This window comes from Rhipicephalus microplus, chromosome 8 (genome assembly GCF_043290135.1).
Source record: "Rhipicephalus microplus isolate Deutch F79 chromosome 8, USDA_Rmic, whole genome shotgun sequence".
NCBI lineage: Eukaryota > Metazoa > Arthropoda > Arachnida > Ixodida > Ixodidae > Rhipicephalus > Rhipicephalus microplus.
In genome coordinates, this window is record NC_134707.1 from 22,489,130 (window position 1) to 22,513,540 (window position 24,411).

Consider the following 24,411-nt stretch of genomic DNA (forward strand, 5'->3'; position numbering starts at 1 on the left):
GCAAAACTTCGCTCGTAAGCCTCGCAGCCAACACTGCAGCAGTAATTTTTCATCCCATCTTTGGAACAACACTTTAATGACACATTTTTACATCATTTACATCATTTTACATATTTACATCATTTAAAAGACAAAACAGACCAAGTTGGCATGCTCGAGATGAAATTTGCTTGCAAATGAAACAATGTGCAAATTTCAGTACAGAAATTAAAAATGCTTCTCAAAGGGTACTTATGTTACTATGCGTACTCGTTTGCTGTGATGTTCAATTACATTTGTTTCATTAAGTTTTGCATGACGGGCTAACAGCAGATACCTTAAAGCATCACAGTTTTTTAATTTTTTTTTTATTTGGAACATTACCCGCAGCAGCATCTTAGGCATTACTGCGGGGGGCACAGTGCCTCATAGAATAAATCCGCAGTCTTGCGGCCAACTAAATCAACTGGTGACATATTCCATTCGATGGAATATGTTACCATATGATGGCAGGCAGAAGATGCCTGCCAAGTCGTTTTATTTGTATACACAAAATTCTGCATGTATAACACCTGACACATATCTAGATGACAAACATTACTGATGAAACTGTCCCACCTGTTCATGCAAGTCACGTGACATGGACCACTTTATTGTCCACCCTCTCTCCTTCCACTTTTGTTCATAGCAAGGAATGCTCTCATCAGGAACCTATTTGCGTCTGACAAGTGCCAGTGCTTGTAGAAAAACACAACTAACAATATACACATGAGATGATCTTTACTAACCACCATGACACACCTAACAACAGAAGTTGAATAGCTTAATACTGATCACACAGCTTATCATCCTGTGGCAAAAAAAATTGAGAAGCTTTTCTGAAAAACCCACTGCTGCGCACCGCATTCGCACAACAGTTGTTTCAACTAGTAAAGACAAGAGTAAAACAAGAAATGTTCCTTTGCAAACAATCGGAAGTCATTTCCTTTTAAATGTGCCACACGAAACATATCAAAAACCTTGAAGTAGCAAGTCTGACTCAATTAGTGTAGCACACCAAAAATACTGAACGCTTCTAGAGGTGGTACAAAATCTGCCAACTGCAGATTGCGCTCTTGCACAGAAGTTTCTTCTTACTTCATTAAGCTTGATTCACATTACCTGTGAAACACAATAAGAATGAGTCATGTCTACAGTGTATCATGGCGATGGTGGTTCAGTCTTTACAGTGACATCATCCCACTGGTTCACACTCCTAGGCGAAGGCGGCTGAAAAGTCTGTTCATCACCACCATCGGCGTCAACCTCACATTTCACAATGATATCACCACAGCGTTCATCGTCCACCTCGCACTTCCTAACAGAGCCATCACAGTCTTCTTCTTGCGGTGAAAGAGGTTCTTGCTTTGGAACAACAACGGGATCATACTCAATATCTTCGGCCTCTATGTCGCTGGAGACTTCTTGCTTAACCAATGTCAAAGCGAAGCCGGATGATTGTGCAGAAGTCAGAGAGTCTGCGGGTTCGGTTGCGAGCGGCAATTGTGGAGAGGGTACAGCGTTTGACCGACGAGCACCACTGACTTTGCGAATCTTCGCCTTACGGAGGGGTCGTAAGTGCTCCAATGATCGCACCATTCCGCTGTCCCCCTCCGGGTTCACGACGGAAGGCTGTGTGTCGGAGTCCTGTGTACTGGTTCCCGAACCCTACAACAGAAATGAGGATCGCACCTGCGTGTTACCGGAAAGAACCGGTTGCGTCATGTCAATTTGAGTACTGTTGATGATGCCCGGCAACCTTCAGGTAAAACCCAGGTTTAGATCCGTATTTTTTAAAATACGAGTAGATTTTTATGAAACATCACAGGTTACGCAGTTTCATGTCCAGATTTCAAATATGTAACTATTTTTCAAGTAAAATTTACAGCCTTTTAAAATATCAACCATATCATGTACAGTTAAACATCTTCATGGAAGACACGTATGTAAGAGACAATTCAGTTGAAGAGATAACAGTGTACCTACCTTGTTGTAAGAGTTGAAGAAAAAAATGAAAACATAGTACCCCACTTTCACAAGACACCTTATCGAAGGGACAAGCGCTGTGCTTCTGTCAGGGGTGGAAGTGGACTTCCGAGGTTTTTGAGCACCACACGGAGCAGGAATAATGGCTGTTTCGGAGCAGCCTTGGCGCAGTAAAAGGGGAGTTTTGGAGGAGGTTCGGAGCACCAAAAGGTGTGTTTCAGAGCAACAAGAGTTAGTTTAAAAGCAGCTTTCTAAAATAAAAAATCGTCGTGAATAAAAATTATTTCTGATGAAAGAAATTCCAATAATTCTCCCAAAACATGCAGTACTAATGAGCTTAGCTTACTAGACTTACCACCCACAAATAGGTGTGTGTGTTACAAAACATATTCATTTAATACTCAGCATAAAACTAAAGCAAAAATATAATCTGGGTGGTAAAAAAAGGGAACTATTTCTTCATGTGAACGCACTTACTGCAACGAGTCTCGCAAGCCACCGCAGCGTTGCAACTGGTGTGGCACCTAATGAGTGAAACGAAGCATAAATAATCGTGGCACACTTCGCTTGGTGGAAGTTTGTTATTCCCACGCTAATTAAACACCCTACTCTGCTCAGTCTCGGCAGCAATTTATACTGCAAATCAGCACCCACGGTAGTGTGAGCAGCCGGGCAGCGACGGCATGGGTTGCATAGGCGCCGCGCTGCACGCAACTAACCAGGATATCATCTAAGCCCACGTGACGGCTCCATGTTTCAATGAAACTGTCAGTTGTCGCTTAGCATCAGATCGCAGTAGAGAAGCACACATGTATCGTGGAAAGCTGATAGTGTCTGTCCTGTTATTATCTCAGTCCCTGCATGTTCCGGACGGGCCGGACACCACAATAGTTTTGAAGCGCTTCTTGGTGTCAACACTGTGCACAATAAAACGATCGTGCTGAGAATGCCAGCCCAGTATCCTTTTTCTGCGCTTTGAAAAAATGAAAAAAGGCTTCCTGGTGGGTACTTTGGGCAACATCTGCTCTGGTACTGTATCTGTTTCAGGAGGTGCACATTTGTGCTTGTAAGCATGCACTGCCGTTTAGTGCATGATCATGGCAAATTCCCGGCTGGTACAAATTATCGACGTTTGACTGTATTACTAGACAACACACATTTACTCATGTTGGTGCCACCACTATAGCGAGGAAACCACAGTGACAATCGCAATGAGACGAGCCCGAGCAAGCTCAAAAACAACGCGATCGAACTACACTGGATATGGATGCGGCCATGTGCTGTGTATAACATGCACTCAGTGTTGCTCGGTCGATGATAATAATCGGCTAGATTTGGCAACTTACACTTTCAATCTACAATTATCGCAGAAATCTCCATTTATGTGCAGCCTGGCACAGCAGGTCAAATTGGCGCAGGATGGTGCGATTGGCGCAGCACTTCCACCCCTGCTCTGCGCATGTCTTTTAATGAGGCTAAGTGTACCTTGATCAGAGCATGATGTATTTATATACTCTCAAAGTCAAAAAGCCCACACCACAACAGTTCTGAACGAACCCTGTAGGCAAAACCAGAATGAATTTTTCAGGCCCATTTAATGAAAAGCTACAGCAGGTTGATCTTTCATAAGGAAAATCCCAGCTTGAGGATGACTCACTCGCAAATCTTTAATGCACCGTAACTATTATTCAAAAGGTTTGAAATATCCATTCTCATTTTGTACGCATTCCGGGTTATTGTAATACAGTAAGAGCATGTTAATTCGACCCCTTTAATTCGGATGTGTTCCCTAGTCACAGTCGGTGTATGCATTGTTTGATGACATGAAACTCGCGTTCATTCAATCATGCCTGGACACGACTCGGTTAATTTGGACAATTACTGGAACACACCAAGCGCAAAGCGTCGCATGTGTGATACGCAAAAGAGCGAAAACAATTGCAACAACGCGGCGCTGTCCATATCCCTATCTTGAACTGTTAGTGGCCACGGTCTTGTCCACATGTGGATCTGGCACTCAGTAGCTTTGTTCTAACTTGATGCAATGCATTTTCAATGTCGCAAAGCTAAAGCATATTGGGAACTGCTGAGGATAAACAGTTTTCAGCCACAGTCAGTATTCTGGCATAAAACTCTTTTACTACATTGTGACGGACGAATGATCAGTTGCCAGCCATTTTATCTGCGGAAATGTCGTCATGCACACGTAGCAGTGCTGGCCCTACATAAGAAGTGAGGATCGAAGCAGCTGCAGCCACATTTTTCTATTCCCTCAAGTAGTAAATTATTGGGTAATATTGGGTAATAAAAGTGAGATTCAGGAAGATTTCATGATATGAAAGAGTCTCGGTTTTTTGTCTCCGCAAAAGAAAAGTTCCATGTGACTATTAGGGTGATAAATTTATACACTTCAGCGGGACAAGAAAAAAAAAAACCCAGTAAAGCAATTTTATTATAGTAAAGAGCTACTGTGCTTTCATGTGGGCATAGTTCAGAAGAACACTGATTGTGCGTTCAACTTCAGAAACGATAGCTGTATATAAATCTGGGTGAAATGCAATATAGCGATGCCTCCACAGCATGCATAACAACAGGTCATAAAAAATTTACTTCGAGTAGTATAATATGGAATGCAACACAAGAGAATCGTGGCTTCGGCAATTAAAACACCAGACATCACTCATTTTTATAAAAACTCATATTCTGTGACACACACAATGCGGTCTTAATTCGACACACAAATGCCTTTTCCAGCCTTCTAAATACAGGCACAGACACAACCGCTCCCACAGCACAGCACCTAAACGCTCACACAGATCTTCAAGTGCAAATTTTACAAAACTTTTACGACCCAAGTTCTTCGAACGCGCTGACCAGCAATCGCAGCTCTTGGTGATGAAAAGAGGCAAAAGAAGGCAGGGTTTCTAACGCTGCAAAGCTTACCTTATCAGCTTGACGCCTGTGGCTGACTTGCGTCATAGCAACAGTACCATTTGTAGTAGACATGAACGTCATCAGTGACCCCTTTCCAAGTGAAGGCAAAGTTTGCGTGGACTGCAGCAGGGAGGCAAGTGAAAAGAACAGTTAGCATTTGTCGAAATTAACTTTTGATGCTTATGTGCAAGAACAAACTCTGCTGTTTCACTACTGCATTACAATCAAAGCTTACGCAGTGATGAATCAGGCTGCATGGAAATTTTATCATGCTACAAGGGGTATAAACTGACAAATGAAAGCTTAAGATTGGGCTGGATTGCAATTTCATCATGCTACAAGAGGTATAGCGTTCAAGTCCATAGCACAAGGCGAGAAACGGAAGTACACTTAAAAGGGCTTGAATTTAAATCCCACCATGCTTTATTGCTCTTACATATTTTGCAATTTGGCTGCACTGTGCTTAGTATTACACTGGGAGAATCAAACACCTAAAGAACAACAAGAGGCAGGACCCCTTACAACACTTTGCGAGCCAGGCGCACAGCGCCTCTGCAATTATCTCTGGCACTGTGTCGCTGAAGCTAATCGAAGAGGCCGCTAGGCGCTGTTCTTACTCCTCGAACTTGTCAGCAGGCGCCCGTAGACCCTTAGCTCAAAAAAGTTCACACTTCCGCTCATGCGTATCAGATCGTACCTCAAGCAATGACAGCACCACTGTTCTGCTCAGAACAAATGCTGGCGTATCTGCACGTTTTAATGCAATGGAAAAGTGTGTTGCATTTCAAATCTAATATAGAGATAACAGCATACACCAGCAAAAAGTAGTGTAATCACCGACATGCGCATATTCACCTTTTTGCCACAAGAGGCGTCAAAAGCAACTTGAAGTTAAGAAATAATAAAAATAGCACGTACACATTTAAAGAGAAAAACAGGGTGCTTTTTGGGCGATACATTAGGCAATCTTGCCATTAGTACGACTATTCAAATTTGTTTTCTGGGCAGATGCCTCTCCCTCCTACACAAATTCGTTCCATAACCAGAGTGTCTGCCCCGATTCGATATTTCTAAATTGCTTGACTTTTCCAGGTTTTCCATGATGATTAAAAGCAAATTCCACGACCGCCACGTCTGCTTGGAAAACTCTGTGCACTGGAAACAAACCCTCGAGTGGTTAAAAAAAATCAGGCGCTCTTTATAAAATAAGTAAACATAATTACCAGACACACTCAAACTGTTCCGAGCACGTGCAGTAAATGTGAAAAAATATGTATATCTGACCAAAAGAAATATTCTGAGCCAGGCAGTGAGCTATTTGATGTTCGGAAGAACCAGGAAGCAAACACACCAGTTAAAAGTACCCGCAGATGAAAGTTTGAAGAAGCCTGCGACAATCCGACATCGCAGTGAAAGCTGTTAGGAAACGTAGAAGTGGTGCCATCTCACGGCGTCCGTGTAAAATGAGGACACGGGGGCCTGGGCGGTTCTACCACTGGAGTATTATCTAGTTTACTATAATGGCTGTAGCTCGCGCCACTTAGGATGTGGATTGGATTGGATCGACCTGAACTGCTGTAATTACCGACTCAACTACTTAGGATGCGGACAGGACTACATCTTATTCAACCTGGATTGCTATATTTACTATTGATCTGGGTCGCCTGCCTGATATGTGCACCCCTAAAATACACTTTTCTGCAAAAAAAAAAGAAAAGGAAAAAGAAGAACTACTACTCGCGTACTCTGTGTACCTTGTCTTGACGAGTAAAACAACGTTGCAAGAACAGAGCTCGTACTGCGAAATTTTCTTTCTTTCTCCGACGAGCTCATGCATGTTTGTATTTTATGTCTCTGAGCTCTGACACTTGAAGTGCAACGAAAGTCCTCGGACGGCTGCAAGGAAAGCTGGGGACAGCATTTAAAGTGCTGACGTTTGAATATGTTGCGGCAAGAAGGAATCTGTCAAGGTGCAACAGCTTCCTTGATTCCACAGATTAATCACGAATGTCGGCACGTTACTTCGGCTTACGTAATCTTCTGTAGACGTGACACTGAAAAATAATTGCAGACTTATGTACACAATTTCACAAAACTGAAAGGAGAAATTCAGCTGAAGTTACTCAAGTGCTACCTTTGAAAAATGGGCTACCAGCAATAAGTATGTAGCTGAGGACGTTTGATGTTGCAGCTCCAATAATATTAATAATAATACTGCTAATCATAATAATATTACAAGGCATGAGTAGCCCGGCAAGCTTCTGCTGATGGCAGTTCTAGCTTAGACAAACGAAATGACTTTCAAGCAGAGTTGAAATGGTGGCCAACACTAACATGCATAATTTTACAGATGGAAGTAATGTTGTGGTTCCAAAGTCGGATATGCCGTGTGATGTGTAGAAGTGGCAGACATCAAAATAGTGCATGTACCAACATAGAAACTAAGCAATGCTTTAGCCATTGTGCAGGACAAGTTGCCAAGTAGAAGTTTCCTTGATAATGTTTATGTGATAAGCTGCCACAATTGTGACGACCAGTACATTGGTGAAATGGTGATTTCATGAAAAGAGTTAAACACCACAAACATGACACCACGAAACGACCCTTCGCCTCGACTGCCCTCGGTGAACACGCGGAATCTACAAACCACCGAATGGACTTGTAAAACGTGTGTGTTCTCGAAAAAGTAAAAACCCGTGTCTACCCACTGGGGGGGACTAGAGTAAATGCATCACGGAGTGGTGGGGGTATCGCGTGAAATGTTGCATGATTGGGTAAGGTTTGGGAATGTTTAATTGTTATTTTGTCTTTATTGTTCGTCTTCAAGGAGTGGGGGGACACTAATGTTGGGCTGTGCCCCACTACTGGTTGAAGGTACCGTTGCTTCCATCGCATCTACTAGAGTCAAGCAAAGCGACAAGTCAAGCGAAAGCAAAGTAAAGACGCCCTTGATCGAACTCCGAATGCCCGATACAGTGCCTACATATATGGGGTGGCCAGTGAACGGTTGCGCATTGCGAGCAGTCAGTTTTTACTAGCAGACTCTATATGCATCGGCCTTGCGAGGTGAGAGAGGAGGGTTGGGATGAGAGCATGCGCAGTAAGGTGTAGGCACCACCGCCGATGCCGGATTTACGAGTAGGTACGACTATAAAATTTTCTGCTTTTAAAAGAAGCTTGGATCCTGCCTGCACCAGGAATCCACATACAGAAACTGCACATTTGCTGAACAAGAGTGTTAAGACGCTTCTGACAATCCTCTTTCGCTAGATAAGCACATATTTAGGCGTACTTCAGTACGCTGTGCTTTTCTTATGGCTCTGATTGTGAACAAGGCTCCCTCCCATATCGGCTGCTGAAATGTCAGTAAACTACGAGTTGGTGTATCCTTTCACGTTGACACTAAGAAGCAACAGTTATGCACTATCTTTTTTTTTTTTCACATGCCTCCTAGCAGCTCACTGCAGTTGCAATTGAAAAAGTGACTTTTCAAGCTTTGATCAATGTTAGTGCTTATTTTTTGGACGGTCGCACAGAACTGCTGTCAGTTTCCATGACCATGCCAGGTTTTTCAGGAATTCCCTGACTTCTCCACGACTTTTCCAGAAGGGTCCAAATTCCCTGACTTTTCCAGGTTTTCCAGGTTGGTAGACACTCTGCATGACCCACTCTGCTCTTGTTTCCTAGCACTACACCTGTCGTTTGCCTATTTGAGTCCCATTGTTTTGTCCTCAATATAAGGTATGCCTTTGCACAAACCAGGAAGTGGAATCTTTGGGCTTCCAAGGGTGCAATCAGCGTTAAGGAAATTAAACTTTCGAGGTGATTTTTGCAACTGTGGATACTGTGCGAAAAGAGTATCTTCTTTTGGCGTTGTCCGTGCATCCATTTTAACCACCACAGCAAGCCCCGAAATAACACTCGGCAGTTGTCAAGAAGATACTCACCGCAGCACGCACGTCTGGTGGCGCAGGCCTCTTTGTGCTCACCCCGCAGCCGGCTATTTCTGCCTCGGTCATGGTGGTCATTGCAGCTGCGACGCTGATGTTGCTTGAACCGCCCTCCGTATTCGCTGCGGGCAGATCGTCCACAAGTAGCTTCACTCTGCAAAAACAAAATAGAGGTAAAGCCCTGTAGGGTTGCCTTGACTGCAAGGCAGCAAAAAAAAAAAAAAGCTTCACAGAAAGATTCATAACAGAGCTAATTGGCATAGTTTCATTAAAGACTGGCCTGATGAACATAAAAGCAATCTGAGGAGGGGCACAGCACTTCATGACTGTTTTCTCGATCAATTTCTAAGAAACTTCCAGGGTTTACTTATATATGCGTGCTGATTTCAAAAATACAAGTATTTTGTCTTTATGAATGCCGTCTCTAAAATATAAAAATAGCGATGTGGACAAGTTGTTTTACTTTCATGGTAACAATGAGTCGCAAAAAGCAGTGAAGCACAGATATGCAGGTAAGCAAGGACCAAGGAAACTAAGGAATGATGAATACGAGCCCTTTTTCCTTTATGTGCTTTTCTGAGGAGCCAGACTTTTCCTAAACTGCAAAAGTTACAATGTGAATCGATCTAGTATGAGAACTATGTGCCGTAGATTAGGAATGAGCGTTCTGAACTTATCTGTGCTAAAGTTGTGGCATGCTGTATATTCGTGGGAGAAAATACAGCTCAGCATCGACGCGGATGTTCAAAATGCCACAACTTTTGCGCCAGCAGCTACTGCTTAAGACACGCACCATCAACACAGATTCATCAGCAGCGTCGAAACTGCCCACGGCTTCTACTTTCCACAACACACACATACGCTGTGATGCGGAGATGTTTTACTGGGAATCTCATGGAATGAGCAAATGGTAAAGAAAGCTTGATCAGTTGCCGTGCTGCTGACTGAGATGCAAGTTCGCAAACAGCATTGAGTATCTTAACACAGCTGCAATGATGTTCGTAATCCGAGTTTGGGGAGCGAGATGCAAATTGCAGAACATGCTCTAAACATTTTACTTCAGTATATTAGTACAACTTGCAAAGGTTTGCAGAAACTCCAGACAAATGGGCACAATGGGATACATACACGAGCGCTTTTTTGACAGCTCCTTATTTAGAAGCCCAATCAAAGTTTGCACATAGTGTGGAAGAACTTGGGCATGTGCGAACTATCCAGCATTGAGATATCGAAATTCCTTCAATCAATCAATCAACCAATCAATCAAGGAAACTTTATTTTCATGCAAAAAAATATCGAAATACAAGGATTATTTGGTCCGATAGCCTAAAGCGGCTAGTGTGAGCTTCAATGCAACAAAGAGTGTACGTATCAACTTTGAAGGAAGAAACAAAAGAAACAAAAATGACCAGATAGGCAGCAATACACTTATCCATTTTCTCAAGCAAACATGCGTACTTATTAGCTTGCAACTAGCTTGCTATGCATGGCACCCACTTGAAAAAAAAAAACACTATGAAAATAAAATCAGATGGACATTCACACAGGCTTGCGTGTCTTGACTCAATAGAAATAATAAGGTCGAAATTACATGCAGTTTTAATCTTTAGGGGAATCGTGCTCCATATTTTTGTTCCATTAAATTCTATCAGTCTTTCTCCGTATTATCGGTCCTTCCCTATTAAAGATAGTGAATGCCAGCTAATACAAGCTTTTTTTTTACTTGCTAGCAGTTCTGGATGTAATAATCAAGCTTGTGATTTCATTTTCCTGCCTGTGTACAACAAAGCAGTAGAATTTAAAAAGTCGTGAATAACTCCATTTCACCTCAATGCGCAGCTATACAGCTGTTACGCTCATTTGTTAGATTGCCCACTTATCTTACCTCTGTGACCATACTTTTTGCTTGATATAATGTTTCCCACACAAAAGCATGAAACTGTCTGGTATACATTGCAATTCTATAGTGCGCCTTCGCTTCCTATAATGCACACCTGAGTGTGCTTTCCTACTTGTGTAGAGCGCACTCGGGGATTCAAATGCAAATATTTAGGACTCGTAATACTCGTATTTTCGTTTCCTGGATTGACAGTATGAGATATGTCAGCGCAATTTTGACTCCAGCATTAAAATCTGCAATCCAATTATGTTTGGCCACTAGATTTGCAACAACATGATGCCCATATCACAAGCGATTTCTCACAGCTGTCGTTGCGATAAAAAAATTCATGCTATGATTCAACCCCCAAATACTGTATGTCAGTCAAAAGTTCCTGCACTAAACACTGAAAGATATGTGGTGCCTTTAAAGTGAGAAGCCACTCGAAAAACTCAAGATATTCTAAAATTACATATTTCTTCTTTTTACTTGCTTTCACAAGTATAGTTTCTCTATTTTTATTGAAAAAAAAAATCAAGGCTGTACTTAACCTCGAAGTAGGTTAAAATTGCTTCAAACAGCTCAAGTTTAAAAGTACCCTGAAAATTGTCACCTGACTGCTTGAGAGTGCCGTTCACATGAGGAGTTCACAAAAGCCACATGCTAAAAATAACCACAATTCCCCCGCTTTCATGATGGAAATCACTTTAAAAAGCATATTTCTGCCTCACATATTAAGCTTTCATTGCTACGTTTAAAGTGCATTTTTCTCGAGATGCCATTTTGGCAACTTCACGACGTTGGACATCACGTTTTTGGTACTCCTGTCTGCCAGATTGGGATAAAACATTTTACACATTCCTAAACATGTCAGGAGTGCAATTATTTTTTAAAGCTTGCTGTTACTTAGGTAATTAGTATAAATATCAAGTAAGCAATCAGTATAGGCTGAAAATTTGGAGACCTCATATTGCAATTTTTCTTGCTCTTTGAAAGGTCTTACATGCACTTTCTTGTTAGTTATTTGCATTTTACAATTAATGTGGTGTAATACGAGCTATTAAAGGCTCATAATTATAAAAGATCAGTGGCAGCAAGTTTGTTAAAAAAAAAAGCTATATTTTACACATTGTCATAAGTACAAAACGAAAAATATACAACTTTTTATACAAATGACTACATATTTGAAATCAGCATAAAAACATATGTAAACTGTAAAAATTTTATGGCCCTAGGCTACAGATTAAATACGCCTTTTTTTCGAGTAGCATCGCCCCTCAACAATACAAAAATAATAAACCCTTGCATATGGCTTTCGATAACGTTGTGTTCAGCATGCATTGGTCCTGAATGCAAACCTACCTCTGGCATATAATGCCAGAGGTAGGTAGGTTATGAATGCTGTACCCTGGCATATAATTGAGCTTCTTTGGTGGGTTGAAGTACAAGTCTTCCGACATAAACACCCCCGGTGCTTTCTGCTGGCCCTCCTTTGCTACGGAAGTGCTGGGCCGGCGCTTCAGGCCGCCTCTTTCCGCCCCCGGAGGAGAGTCCGGCGTTTCGGGAGACAGTCCCAGGCGTCTCTGTTCAGCGTCGATTTCGCTGGCGTTCTTTATGACATCGTACAAGATGGCCCAACGTATGTGGTACTTGTATACGATCTCGGCCTTGCTGAGCTTGCCCGAACGCACATCGGCGAGTATTGCTGCTTTTGTGGCAAGCGGAAGGAGCAGTCCGGGCAGAGATGGATCGGCATTGCCCGGCGAAGTCGAGTTTGCCGGGATGGATGGTGCGGTTGGTTCAACTGCAGCTGCCACTGACTGGCTACTCGACATCGTAAGCGTCTGCTGCTGTTCTGAAGATTCAGCGGCGGAAGAAGCGTCAACGACAACTTCACAGACATCAGCCGGCCGAAGCACGTACGCACGGTCGCGTTTGGTAGACTTGCAGGTGGGGATAGTGTCTTGAACAACGTCGGGCAACTCCAACAGGTGCACCTCCACTATATCGGAAGTCGGCATCTCCATGCTTGCAGCTTCCCTGGCATTCGAGATATCAATAAGGGTTGAGTTGTTCACAAAACTGGTGTTTATACCGTGCCCTTTTCTGGTGGGTACCTGCGAGCGAACAACACGAAAGTCAGAACTGGACGCACGACGTGTCTTCAAAGACATTCGAAACATGCAAGTACCAAAAGAGAGACAGGAACAAAAGTCGAAGTCTTGTTGCAATAGCCAAATGAATTAAAATACTGTGTGAAGTAAAGCTAGCGGCTCAGTCCTTTAGAAAATGAAGCCACTGCAGCGTGAGAAGTGACGTTCTGTCGCGTTATGTCTTCAATCCAAATTTTTCAGTGAGAGAACAACATGTGCAAAGCTATGAGCCACCTGTTGAACGCCTCTAAAATAAGAGTTATGGTGCGCAAAACAGCAAGATTTCACCTGTACAGTACTAGCACGCATTTACACTGGAGCAGTGCAGCCCACCCCTCCCTTCGGCTCCTACCCCCATGAGAATTTTACACAGCGGAGACTACTGGCTTGTTTTATCTCTGTTTTAGTTGCCTTTGTTGGCAGCGCTCGAACTCTATTTTAAGCATAAAACATACAACGCACAAGTTGATTCTATCGATTTTAACTTTATACACAACATTACGGCGGCAGAAAAAACGTGCCTTCAAAGTTATACAACTGCTATTGTAATAAAATTACAGTAATATGTTAGCTAGATCCTGACGCTTGTTGTACTGAAGGACATCAGCTAAGGACCTGTGATGTAAGATGGTAACTTCTGCAAGTTGGCAACGGCCATGTAACAGCACACAGCGAAATTAGCAGACTTTGTTGAAGATGAGCAGATAGTATTAAAGAAAAAGAAAACTGTGTAAGCCAAGCATCAGTTGATTTGCGTGAGAAAGACTGATTTTCTGCGACATGTGTTTTCATGATTTTTATGATTTCATCCTAGCTATACTAACAGCGGCAATCCCTGTTACGAGTACCACCACATTGCTTACAGGTGTGTGGTGCAATAAGCCGGTTAGTTGCAAGCCAGAGCTTGCTGTGTACGTCGTTTCTTAAGCTATCAGTCTGCTCGTTTTATTGTGCGCTGTTACATTGAAATATGAACTTATGATGCTTCTACAAGGAACTGCAATGTAGAGAACCACCGTGAAAATGACAATGAAGTGCCTAAACTAGGTGAAAACTGAAAGCATGCCTGATAGTTGGGCCCAAAAACCATAGCACACTATGGTTTCAATGCCGACAAAAAGAAAAAAAAAAGCTTGTTCTCTCGGAACAAGACTTTATTGTCTAAATGTACATAATTAAGACTTCTAGACTACATTCTACTGCTAGAAAGAATTACAACAGGTCGTCCTTTGTACAACTGACAGTACGTTTGAGGCGCTGCATTTATTGAGCGACTCGGCATTTGTCAACGGGATGGCGGCCCACATCTTGACCACCACACGGCTAGTCCTCGCTGTGATACATGCACTTCTCTATATTTAATGATAACTAAAACATGACAATGCAAAAAAAAATATAGGGCACGTTATTATTATAATAATTGTTGGGGTTTAACGTCCCAAAACCATCGTATAATTATGAGAGACGCCGTAGTGGAGGGCTCCAAATATTTTGGCCCCCTGGAATTCCTTAATGTGCACCTAAACCTAAACACACAGGCCTCAAGCATTCTCCCTTCCATTAAAAATGCAGCGGCTAAGGGGAACTGGATCGCAGAAGAAACGGAACTGCCAGGAAAACGAATTTGCTGTTCCATGAAGTAAAATAGCCTTCACCTCTCTCTCCTAATCATCGACTCACAGGCATGTCATGTATCTGGTAAGAATACATTCAGGCGCACTTATCAGGAAGCTGCAAATATTCGTGCTTGTTAGATCAGAGTACATACACGGCATACATTAATTTTGGGTGGCTCGGAAGGTAAGGGTGACTAGTGAGAGCCTACAGCCAGGCTGCAAGCATCTTTGTCTCATATAAAACCAGAAAAGCCAGACTTCCTTGAATCATGCATGAACAAAAAGTGCGACAGTGAAAGTTTGCTTGCCGTTCGTTTGCTTGGCCCTCATTCACTTCCTTGTGATGCCTGGTCCTCCTTGAGGGACTTCTTGCATACCCGATCTCTCTCTCTGTCCACCTGGGGAGACAAAATGAGAAAGCTTTTGACGTATCCGGCACTAGTATACACACGAATGTTGAGAACACGACAATATAGAAAATTTGGAGGACACTTACGGCCCGCCTTCAAGAGTAGAATGCAAAAGCCTAACAGGGCCCTGTTTGCATTGCTTTCTCAAATGCTAGAGTGGCTTCACTTTTCGGCGAGCACCACAGCCGTACCACAAGAAAAAGAACATCTGTGCACACAACATTGGAGGTTTGAAACAACCCTAGAATGTCTACTAGAAATACAGTGCTGCATTACCCACTGCGCACTAGTTCTACCTTTCACGGATTGGCGAAACACCCACTACAGATCCGTAAAGCAACAAGTGCCCCTTTCGCAGCTGTAGATTTGGTTGATGCTGTCGCTGCTGATGATAGGTGATTATATCAAAGCACTTTGCATTGGGTAAACCTTTAAACGATTCCCACGCTGCACCATTTGCGCGTTCTGATGCCTCAGGCGATTCCACCCTTCTGCCTCACAATATTACATGTGTTAAGAAGACTACTAGCAGCACATGACATTTCTATAGGAATTTTTGTATTATGGAGCTTTGAGCTCTGGCATTGCTCTAGGGAAGAACACATGCTTATCACATAGAAGTGAGTGACTAAACTGTGGCATGATTTTATTCTTTTCAGGCGGCTTTTTTTCAGACACAGCAAAGCAGAAAAGCTCAAAAGAACATCATGGACATTTTCAGTATTGTAGTTGACCCCAATAATCTTCATAATCAGCCTAAACTTGTTAAAGCACATACGAATTCGGGATGATACGAATATTTCGCAGGCTCCCTACGAATTTGTAACATCAAGGTTCTACTGTACAGTGCCACAAATACGCTTTAGTGTTGCCAAGCTCAAAGAATTTAGAAGCACACTGGTTTCAGCTCCAACAAGCCAGTGTTGCATAAGGAAATAGAGATAAGGGAGACAGCACCTGTATTCTCAGTCGTTCACTCCCTTGGGACCAGACGCTTTCTGCATCTAGTGCTAAATATTGTGACATCTATATGTGCCGTCATGCATTTAGTCGAACCTAGGTATATCAAACCAATATATAACAAATTATTGTCTGTACCATATGGTTGTAAAAACACTGTGACTAATTTTTAATATATATATATAAAAGTATTTTTTATACAGAATTACCTATGTACGGGGAAAATAAATAAGAAAAACTATTGGGTCATTAGCCACTATTTTATTTATTTATTCATACTGCAATCCCTATTACAGAGATTTGCAACAGAGATTGCAACAGGAAGAAAAGAAAAAAAGGTATATATTTGCAGCGATGCTCCTTTAAAGAATGAAAAAAAAAATCACAGCCGGTAGCGCTCTTTCTGCCCTAAAGGGTCGCAAGGAGGTGGGCGATGGTGAACGTCAGGAAAAATTGTTGGCACGTACGAAGGATGGTACATGCTATGGCTCCTTGCATTCCCAACGAAGTGTTGGCTGCATACTTGAGCAAGTGTTGGCAGCCGGCTGCCAAGCTCTGCTGTCAGGCCTGTCAAGTAAACCATGCACGCAAGTTCAAGTCCTCGATTCAATGATTATGCATCACTATTGTGGCCACCTATGAAGGAATTAAAAATCAGAAGAGGCTCCCAAGCTGAGTTACCAGTTCCGCTTATCATGGGCGGATTTGGGCTCCTTTTTTCGCAGATTTGCTTGCGCAATTTTCCAGTTGCTTGTCGCATTTTCTCTGGCTTATATGAATTTTCAAATACATGTAGTCATTTTAGTGATCATTACGTTCAGAAAAGGCATCTGATTTTTAATGGTAATGCATTTGCCGGCAAATTTGAGTAGTTGAGCGCCTTGGCTTGTGCAATGTTCCCTGTCTAGGAGAAGGGAGGAGGGGGCAAGGGTTCGTCAGCATGAAGTTCATAAGATCCAAACACCGCTCTTGACGAAAAAATAATGTGCCATTAGCTTTTCTTTATTCACATTTACATTACAATTACTTCCAATACCATCCCCTACATTTTCCTTGGTATTACTGTCTGTTCTCATTATTGCATTGCTATATGTTTTTCTAATTTTTTATATATGTTTGTTTCTTCCTATATCTCTCATTTCATGCCTTTCTATGTCAGTTTATACACACTTTCAGTGTTTTTTTGCCTTTCTATTTCTTCCCCTCCGTTCTTTTTCGATCTCTTTTTCATGTCTGTTTTTTTCATGCGCAGAGCGTTTCAAGGGGGTGGGTAAACATATGCTGCAATTCCATGGTGTCATCGCTTGGCATAACGCAGGCGAAACCACGGATAGCATAGCCGCACTTAGCATATTCAGTGAGCGCTTAGTCTTTCGAAGTTCTTTGAGCGCCTTGGCGATAATATTAAGACAGAATCACATGTAGCATAGCCAATTGTTACATATTGAGTGCACACTCGCAATGAAGAGCAGCCTTCTTCCTCTTGTTCTTTGGGCACCTCGATCACAAAATTAAGTGCGGACTTTACTATTATGGATAGAGAAACAAGAGAACACAAACTACCTATAAAAATTGAAAGAGAAAACGGGAGAAATAGAAGGAGAGAAGGAAAAAAAAAGTAGAAACAAAATTGAAAATAAAGTACAAGAAGACCATAAAGAACAAGGAAGAAGATACAAGGAGGGAAAGAGAGAACCGAAAAAAAAAACCGAGAAGGCTACCCACCTCGCAACTCTCTTCAGGCTTAGCACCACAAGGGTGAAGCCACTTTAATTTCTTTTCCTCTTTCTTTTTTCTCTCTGTGGTTTTTTTTTTTTTTTTGTCTCTCAACATTTGTATGTATCTATTCCTGTCAATGTGACTGGTAGACTGCCACTATCCCCCAAGAAGAAGGCATATAACAGCTGCGTCTTTTGGGTACTTGCCTGCGAAGCAGAAACCTGGAGGATAACAAATAGGGTTCAGCTTAAACTGACGACGACGCAGCGAGCGACGGAAAGGAAAAGGATGGGATCCCTGAGAGACAAGAAGAGAGCATAGTGGGTCAGGGAACAAACCGGGGTTATGGATGTCGTAGTTGAAATCAAGAAGAAAATGACATGGGCCGTCTAAGTAGCACTTAGGCAGGATAACTGCTGGTTATTAGGGGAACCGATTATATTCTCAGGCAAGGCAGGCAGGTGAGGGGGAGACAGAGGGTTAGGTGGGCAGACGAGATTGGGAAGTATGCAGGTATAAAGTGGCAACAGCAAGCACAGGACCGAGTTGTCTGGCGGGACATGGGAGAGGCCTTTGGCCTGCAGTGGGCGATGATGACTCCTGTCATTCTGTTTTTCTCTATCTCTATTTTTCTCATTTTCCCACGTTCGTTATCGTTTGACAATCTGAACTACTGTACCCGGCAATAGAGCTCGCCTAATTCCTGGGGCACACTCATTCGTGTGGTTACGACCCCTGAAGCCACCTAACACACGAACTGGTGCCTGAAAATTGTGCTCTAAAATTTGACATCGCCTTCAAGCACGAATTACGATGTGGTGTCTAGGAATGCATTAAATTCACACAGCATATTTCGAATACGCTCGATATCACATACCAAAACAGAAAATGAAGCGCTGTGTTACGTGTGAGTTTTCTCGTCGTGTACTTAAATATTTACTTATTCTGCACTCAGCCACGTTCCCGTTTGACTTAACAAGAATGACATCAAAGCCTCTAAATGAGTAAGTTTGGTTGCATTCACTTCGAAAAAGGAAAACCAGAACTCTTGCCGTTCGTTCTGGAACACTGAATGTCGAACATTATACTGCCATCAACAAAGTGATCGACTACAGTCATACATAGCACACTGGCCCTAAGTAAAAACATACTGACTATAGAGAAAGTCCTTTTCACCCAATCAGCAATGTGTCTCCTTAATATTTTTGTCGCACACAACTGGCATACACAAGTTGCGAAGTTGCGTACACCACAAAGTAGCCACCCCCGCTGAAGGAGACATCATAAGGGGAGGGGTGGGGTAAAGGAGGCCCGTCCCCCTCCCCAGCAGCCCCCCCTCGTCCCCGTGTGCCCGGCTATGGCCCCAGGGTAGCTGCACTTCTGACTTCAAGGATGTGACGCCTGCGCCTTTCCTGTTGTTTATTTCCTCCATGACGACCATTACTCGAAGAAAGCTCAACACCTACTCGACGCGTCAAACCACCTCTATTTAACAATGCCGCCTCTCCTTCTCGTACGGTCTTGAAGGAAAACTAAAGAAAGACACGCCGCTGGTTCTGCATACCGTGTTGAAACAGCCAACCACGCAGCAATAACGTCCAGTCCCCGGATTAATTTTGCCTTTCTTCCAGACTTGGGTGCAGAGGCGTCGCTGGCAGGGCTAGCTTCTATCTTCACTACTTGAAGTTGCCACTGCGTCTACTAGGGTGTGCTGCATGCTGAAGGCACCAGTGCTGGTTTCACACAGTTGAACGGAATTATCGATCCATCGAGAAAGCAGAGAGAGAGAGAGAGAAAAAAAACACCAGGCCTGCATAGAACGTGCAAAACAGTCCCAGCAAAATCTGGAGGAGTGGCCTTTCTAGAATTCTTGCTAAACTCTCTTCTAGCGACTACTGAAGGTAGAGTTGCTGCAAGATGTTTCGCACTTCTCAAGTACAGTTGCAAGGTGCTCACTGTGCCATAAATCGTCAATGTTCTGTGAAGTCTGGAAGCACTCGCCCATGACACTATTGATAATTCTACACAAAAAAAAAAAGTTTGAGCTACGCGTCTGAAACGGATTACGTGCACATTACTGTCACTGTCACTGATAACGATGAATTATGCCTTCATCCTTTGTAATAAGTGGGAAACTTTAAACTACCCACCACTTGAGCATTTGCATTGTGTGGCACCTGGTGTTACCTGGCTCCTCGACCACACTATATTACATCTGTTAGTGTGATTCCTTGCCTCACACGACACCTGTATAGAGTCTTTTTGGGATGGAGTTTTAAGCACTGGCATGGCTCTGTGCTAGAACAGTCGAATGCCATGCAAAGTGCTTCTATACAAACAGGCTCACTGTTGGATTCGTTGCCTGCTGATAGTATATTTATGATGTGCAAGAACATCCTTAACAGAGCATTGTGGAAAGGTAGCCTGTTCTGCTAGTGGCCCACCAAGCCATCAACATGAACTCTATTTTGCTGCAATTTCACTTTTACTTTGCACACTGCTAGGCTGGCTTTTGTGCATTGTTTAACTATCAGAGGTAGCAAACACTGTATTCTTAGCAGTATAGTGAAACTGAGCCCTTCGGTCGATTCCTTTTTTACAATTACAGCTACAATAGCCTCATAAAGGGCAACAACAGAATAGATAACTTATCTGTACCAAACGCAACAAAAGAATGCTAAAGATACACACACACAAATTTAATTATTGATTATTAATTGACGAAGTAACTAGAAGTGCACATTTTTTCATATTTATTTTGGTTTATTTTACATTAAGTAATTTTGTGGTTAGTAGGAATTTCGTTTGCTTTTTCATGTAATATTGTTCAAGATGCCGCGATGGCTCAAGGGCCACTCTGACATGCTTTTCGATGCTTTTCCCACATAACAAAGCTTCAAAAAAGATGATATTCATAATGCTTAACGCTCCGGCAACAGCAGCAAGCACAGGACCGAGTTAACTGGCGGAACATGGGAGAGGCCTTTGTCCTGCAGTGGACGTAATCAGGCTGACGATGATAAGGCACGGTACTTTAACACGTACTGCCTTGCGAAGTTTGCCTGTTTAGATCTTTGCATCGACAAGAGTGTCAGTGTTGTGATACCGACTTCTCACGAATGTGCCAGCAGTGTCTCCGGCCCTGCTTAGACATGTTTATACGGATAAATCATTTCGCTCACTGGCCTGCAACATGGACCAGCTAATGTTGGCAACATTGCCAACATAGACCAGCTAACATGGACCAGCTAACAATGCATATATCGCAATACTGTTCTGCTAGTCTAGCTTACTATGTGGCAGGCAAGCGACTAAACTGCACGAAGACCTAAAGAACCGAGGTTGAAAAGCGCTTTCGCGCGAAAATCATTTTCAAACAAAAGCGCACTGCTGATCTTGTTGACAAAACAAGCTTGCATCAGTACTTTCTTTTTTACCCTTTACGTAACTAATGATTGATTAATGATTGATTAAGATTACTGTTACCTTGTTTTCGGCATCGCCACGGGTCATTCGTTGTCTGAAACCACGACGGAAGGAAAACTCAAGATAGCATTTACTGGATCCCAATCTATTGCGGAAAGTGTGGCCGAAGTGATGTCAAATTTATGAGGCAAACAAACCAGTATGGAGCAAACAAAACTGCAGATGCTCAGTGGTGTACTCTCCACGCTGGTTTGCATCTGCGCGAAAATGTGCTCTCGGCGTAAACTTAGTGTATATTGTGCAGTCTGCATGGGCTACACGTTGAGAGTACACATTTACCAGGCTGTTTGTGCATGGCAGGCTTGAGCGCTGCATGCTGAAATTCTTCGCTGAGCATTTTTGTGGAACAAGCACAGAAAGTACTGGCAAATGCCGTAATCGAAAACATTTAGCCCCTGAATCATTGTATACAAACTCACGCAGCAGCGACTTACGCGTTCTACTGCGCAAAAGGCCTTTCTTCTCCTTTCTCATAGTACAATTGCCTGATCTACTAACCGACTAGCGGTCCTTTGCTCGTATATATATATATATGGCGTGAGCGTGGCACTACACGATTTTAAGAGCTTGCTTCGTAGCTATTAGTTAATCAGCATTACTAACGTTCCCAGGATTAGAAGCACATATATGGCCATAAAATGGACCGGGGAATGAACGCCGCTCTAGGTCAGTTGGTAGAGCATCGGACGCATTATTCGAAGGTTGCTGGTTGGGTCCCTGCCCCAAGAAGTTAACTTTTCGTCCACTTTTCTTTCTTCACATTTACATTGCAATTACTACTAAGACATCTACACTTTCCTTGGCATCACTGTCTGTTAGATCTCATTATTATTGTGTCTAACAAAAAAAAAAACAAATTGAGCCCTTCTGTTTCCAGTATCTCGTTCAGTTTCACTAAAACCATTTGCTGAACCGTACACAAGCAGACCATTCAACATTTCACAACGCAGCCGTAGCAACGGTGGATCCAGAGGGAGGGGGTGGGGGAAATCGCCCTTTCCTCGAACATTTTGTCAGCACGCCCTCACCATTTAGTGCTTGCCGCCCACCTCCTATCACTGATTAGGTCAAATGAGTGGGATTTTTGCGAGCACAAACTAAGAATATTTATGCTAAATTGGCGCTTTTGTGCAAATAAAAATCAATAAATCAGGGCCTTCCCAAAAATGAGTTTCTCTCTCCACCCTCGAGCTGTAGGGACACTCTCTCCAATCCTGACCCAGCCATAGCAAATTATGCTTATTTACAAGCCAAAGGTAAAGCATCCCACTACAACTTGTACAGCCAGCACCGTTAACACGAATGGTAGGATGCGTGGCCTCTTCTTGCTTTGACTGACGTCAGCGCCACCGAGTGCTGAACACGGCATGTTTGTTGCAACTAACAATCGATGGAGCGCGCCCCGATTTCTCTACTAAATCTTTGTTTCCCTTCTGGCTGACAGGCGGGTCGAATACGTGTACTTGGCTGGTTCATCTTCACCGCATTTGTCGTGGCTACACTCGCTTGCACCCGTTAAGTTCATTGTTGTATGCTTATCTCCACAATAAATTTCTGTGTGCGATATTTGTCGCACCTTTTGAGTTTGAAATCCGAGCTTCCATTCAAAAGAAATTACGAGGGTGTAGCTACGACCGAAACGTGGCGAAAACGGACCAGCCAAGTGAGTGTATTCGAGCCACCGGTCAGACAAAAGTCAAATAGAAGTTAACTGAAAAAATTCAGGTGCACTCCATTTATTATTAGTTGCAACAAACACACCACATTCAAAGCTTGGTGGTAGTGACATGAGAAAAAAGCGAGGAGAGGTGAGGCGTCGGACCGTTTGTGTTGTGTTAACCATACTGACCACTGTTCATGGGTATTAATTGATATGTGGGGTTTTAGGTCCCCAAACCACCATATGATTATGAGAGACGCTATAGTGGAGGGCTCCAGCAATTTCGACCACCTGGGGTTCTTTAACGTGCACCCAAACCTGAGCACACGGGTATACAACATTTCCGCCTCCATCGGAAATGCAGCCCACAGCCGGGATCCGATACCGCGACCTGCGGGTCAGCAGCCGAGTACCTTAGCCACAAGACCACCACGGCGAGGCCACTGTGCATGGGTAAACTCTCGTTTCGTATTGGTATGCAGAACCATTTCGTGACAAAGTAACATCTGAAGCAGATGTATTGCCTATAGTGGATGTTAATTGTATCATACACTCATATCGGCAAGTACACTAGTGTTAACCTTTGAAATAAAAAAAAAATCCCGCCATATCCACGACGTGAACGATGATGAGCGAGCGAAGTCACGCTCATCGCGGGGACTTCGCCTGCCACTAAAGAATCTTCGCAAGTAAAGCACACTGCGTACACTCTGTGATCTTGACTGGTGGCGGCAAACTCCCGCTGTAGAACGCCGACGGCGTTTGACGAGGGATTGATGGTTTCCGATGCTGGAGGTGGCGGTAAAACTGTCACCAAACCACGAGCGGTCTGAAACTTCGCAGCTGTGGCCGAAACTGCGATCAGAAAGGTCGCACTTTAAGCGCGCACCGGCGCCAACAACCTCAGGTAGAGGATAGTTATAGCGCGAGAACAAAACGACGACACAGAGACAAGAAGGACACGAAAGACACGAGCGTGTCTTTCGTGTCCCTGTCTTCTTCGTTCATATATTAAAGGTTGCACACACAAAACACGTCGCTATTTTAACTGTTTTCGACTAAGCAGTGGTCGAGGTCAAAGTCTCCCCTCACCGCCATCGGAAATACCGATCAATGTTCGAGTACTAGCGGCTGGCTACGACGCGAACCGACAACCTTACGGAGCTTCGACCCCAAAACAGCAGCTCCGAGGTGCGATCCCGAAGCCGCCAAACCTCGCAAATGGGTGGTTGTGGGCACTCGACACCCTCCGCATTACGGCTACCACACGTGTAAGTTAACTTTGGACTTACATGGGTATCTCACGCTATCATTTTTACCAACTAATTACGCGGCACTTACCTTCGACCGCCGTAAACCGTCGCAGCAGCGCCGATTTGTTTACACCACGGAGGTTTACACGCTTAAAATCAAGATGGGAGTGAGCGACTTAAAACACGACTTCGTTTCTAACTTTGACTTCGGCTGTTGCGAAAACAAATTAGTAAAAATAACAACGTGTTGAAGTGTTTTGTGTAAAACTAGAATAAAGTTTGTTTCCAACAATTGCTTATAATTTTGTTTTAATGATGTTGTACAAAAATGAACTCTCCTTGTCGCAAAAAAAAAAAAACAGACTAAGGTTTATAAGTGATTTCAAA

The 24,411-nt window shown here is 43.1% G+C and overlaps 1 protein-coding gene across 5 annotated transcripts; it reads right to left on the reverse strand.

Annotated features, from left to right (window-relative positions):
- Positions 1-42: 42 nt before the first annotated feature.
- On the reverse strand, positions 43-24,210 carry LOC119164266 (uncharacterized). 5 transcript variants are annotated; one of them, XM_075871294.1, is made up of 7 exons: positions 24,113-24,198; positions 23,479-23,626; positions 14,845-14,934; positions 12,175-12,884; positions 8,886-9,042; positions 4,948-5,058; positions 43-1,686 (listed from the first exon to the last, which is right to left on the reverse strand). In XM_075871294.1, exons 4-7 carry the CDS (start codon positions 12,792-12,794, stop codon positions 1,180-1,182), a joined length of 1,395 nt encoding a protein of 464 aa, XP_075727409.1. In that variant the 5' UTR covers positions 12,795-12,884; positions 14,845-14,934; positions 23,479-23,626; positions 24,113-24,198; the 3' UTR covers positions 43-1,179. The 5 variants fall into 5 exon arrangements, with proteins under 5 accessions (XP_075727409.1, XP_075727408.1, XP_075727407.1 ...); XM_075871293.1 differs by lacking the exon at positions 23,479-23,626 and adding an exon at positions 16,374-16,473 and having other exon boundaries at positions 24,113-24,194; XM_075871292.1 differs by lacking the exon at positions 23,479-23,626 and having other exon boundaries at positions 24,113-24,210.
- Positions 24,211-24,411: the final 201 nt, after the last annotated feature.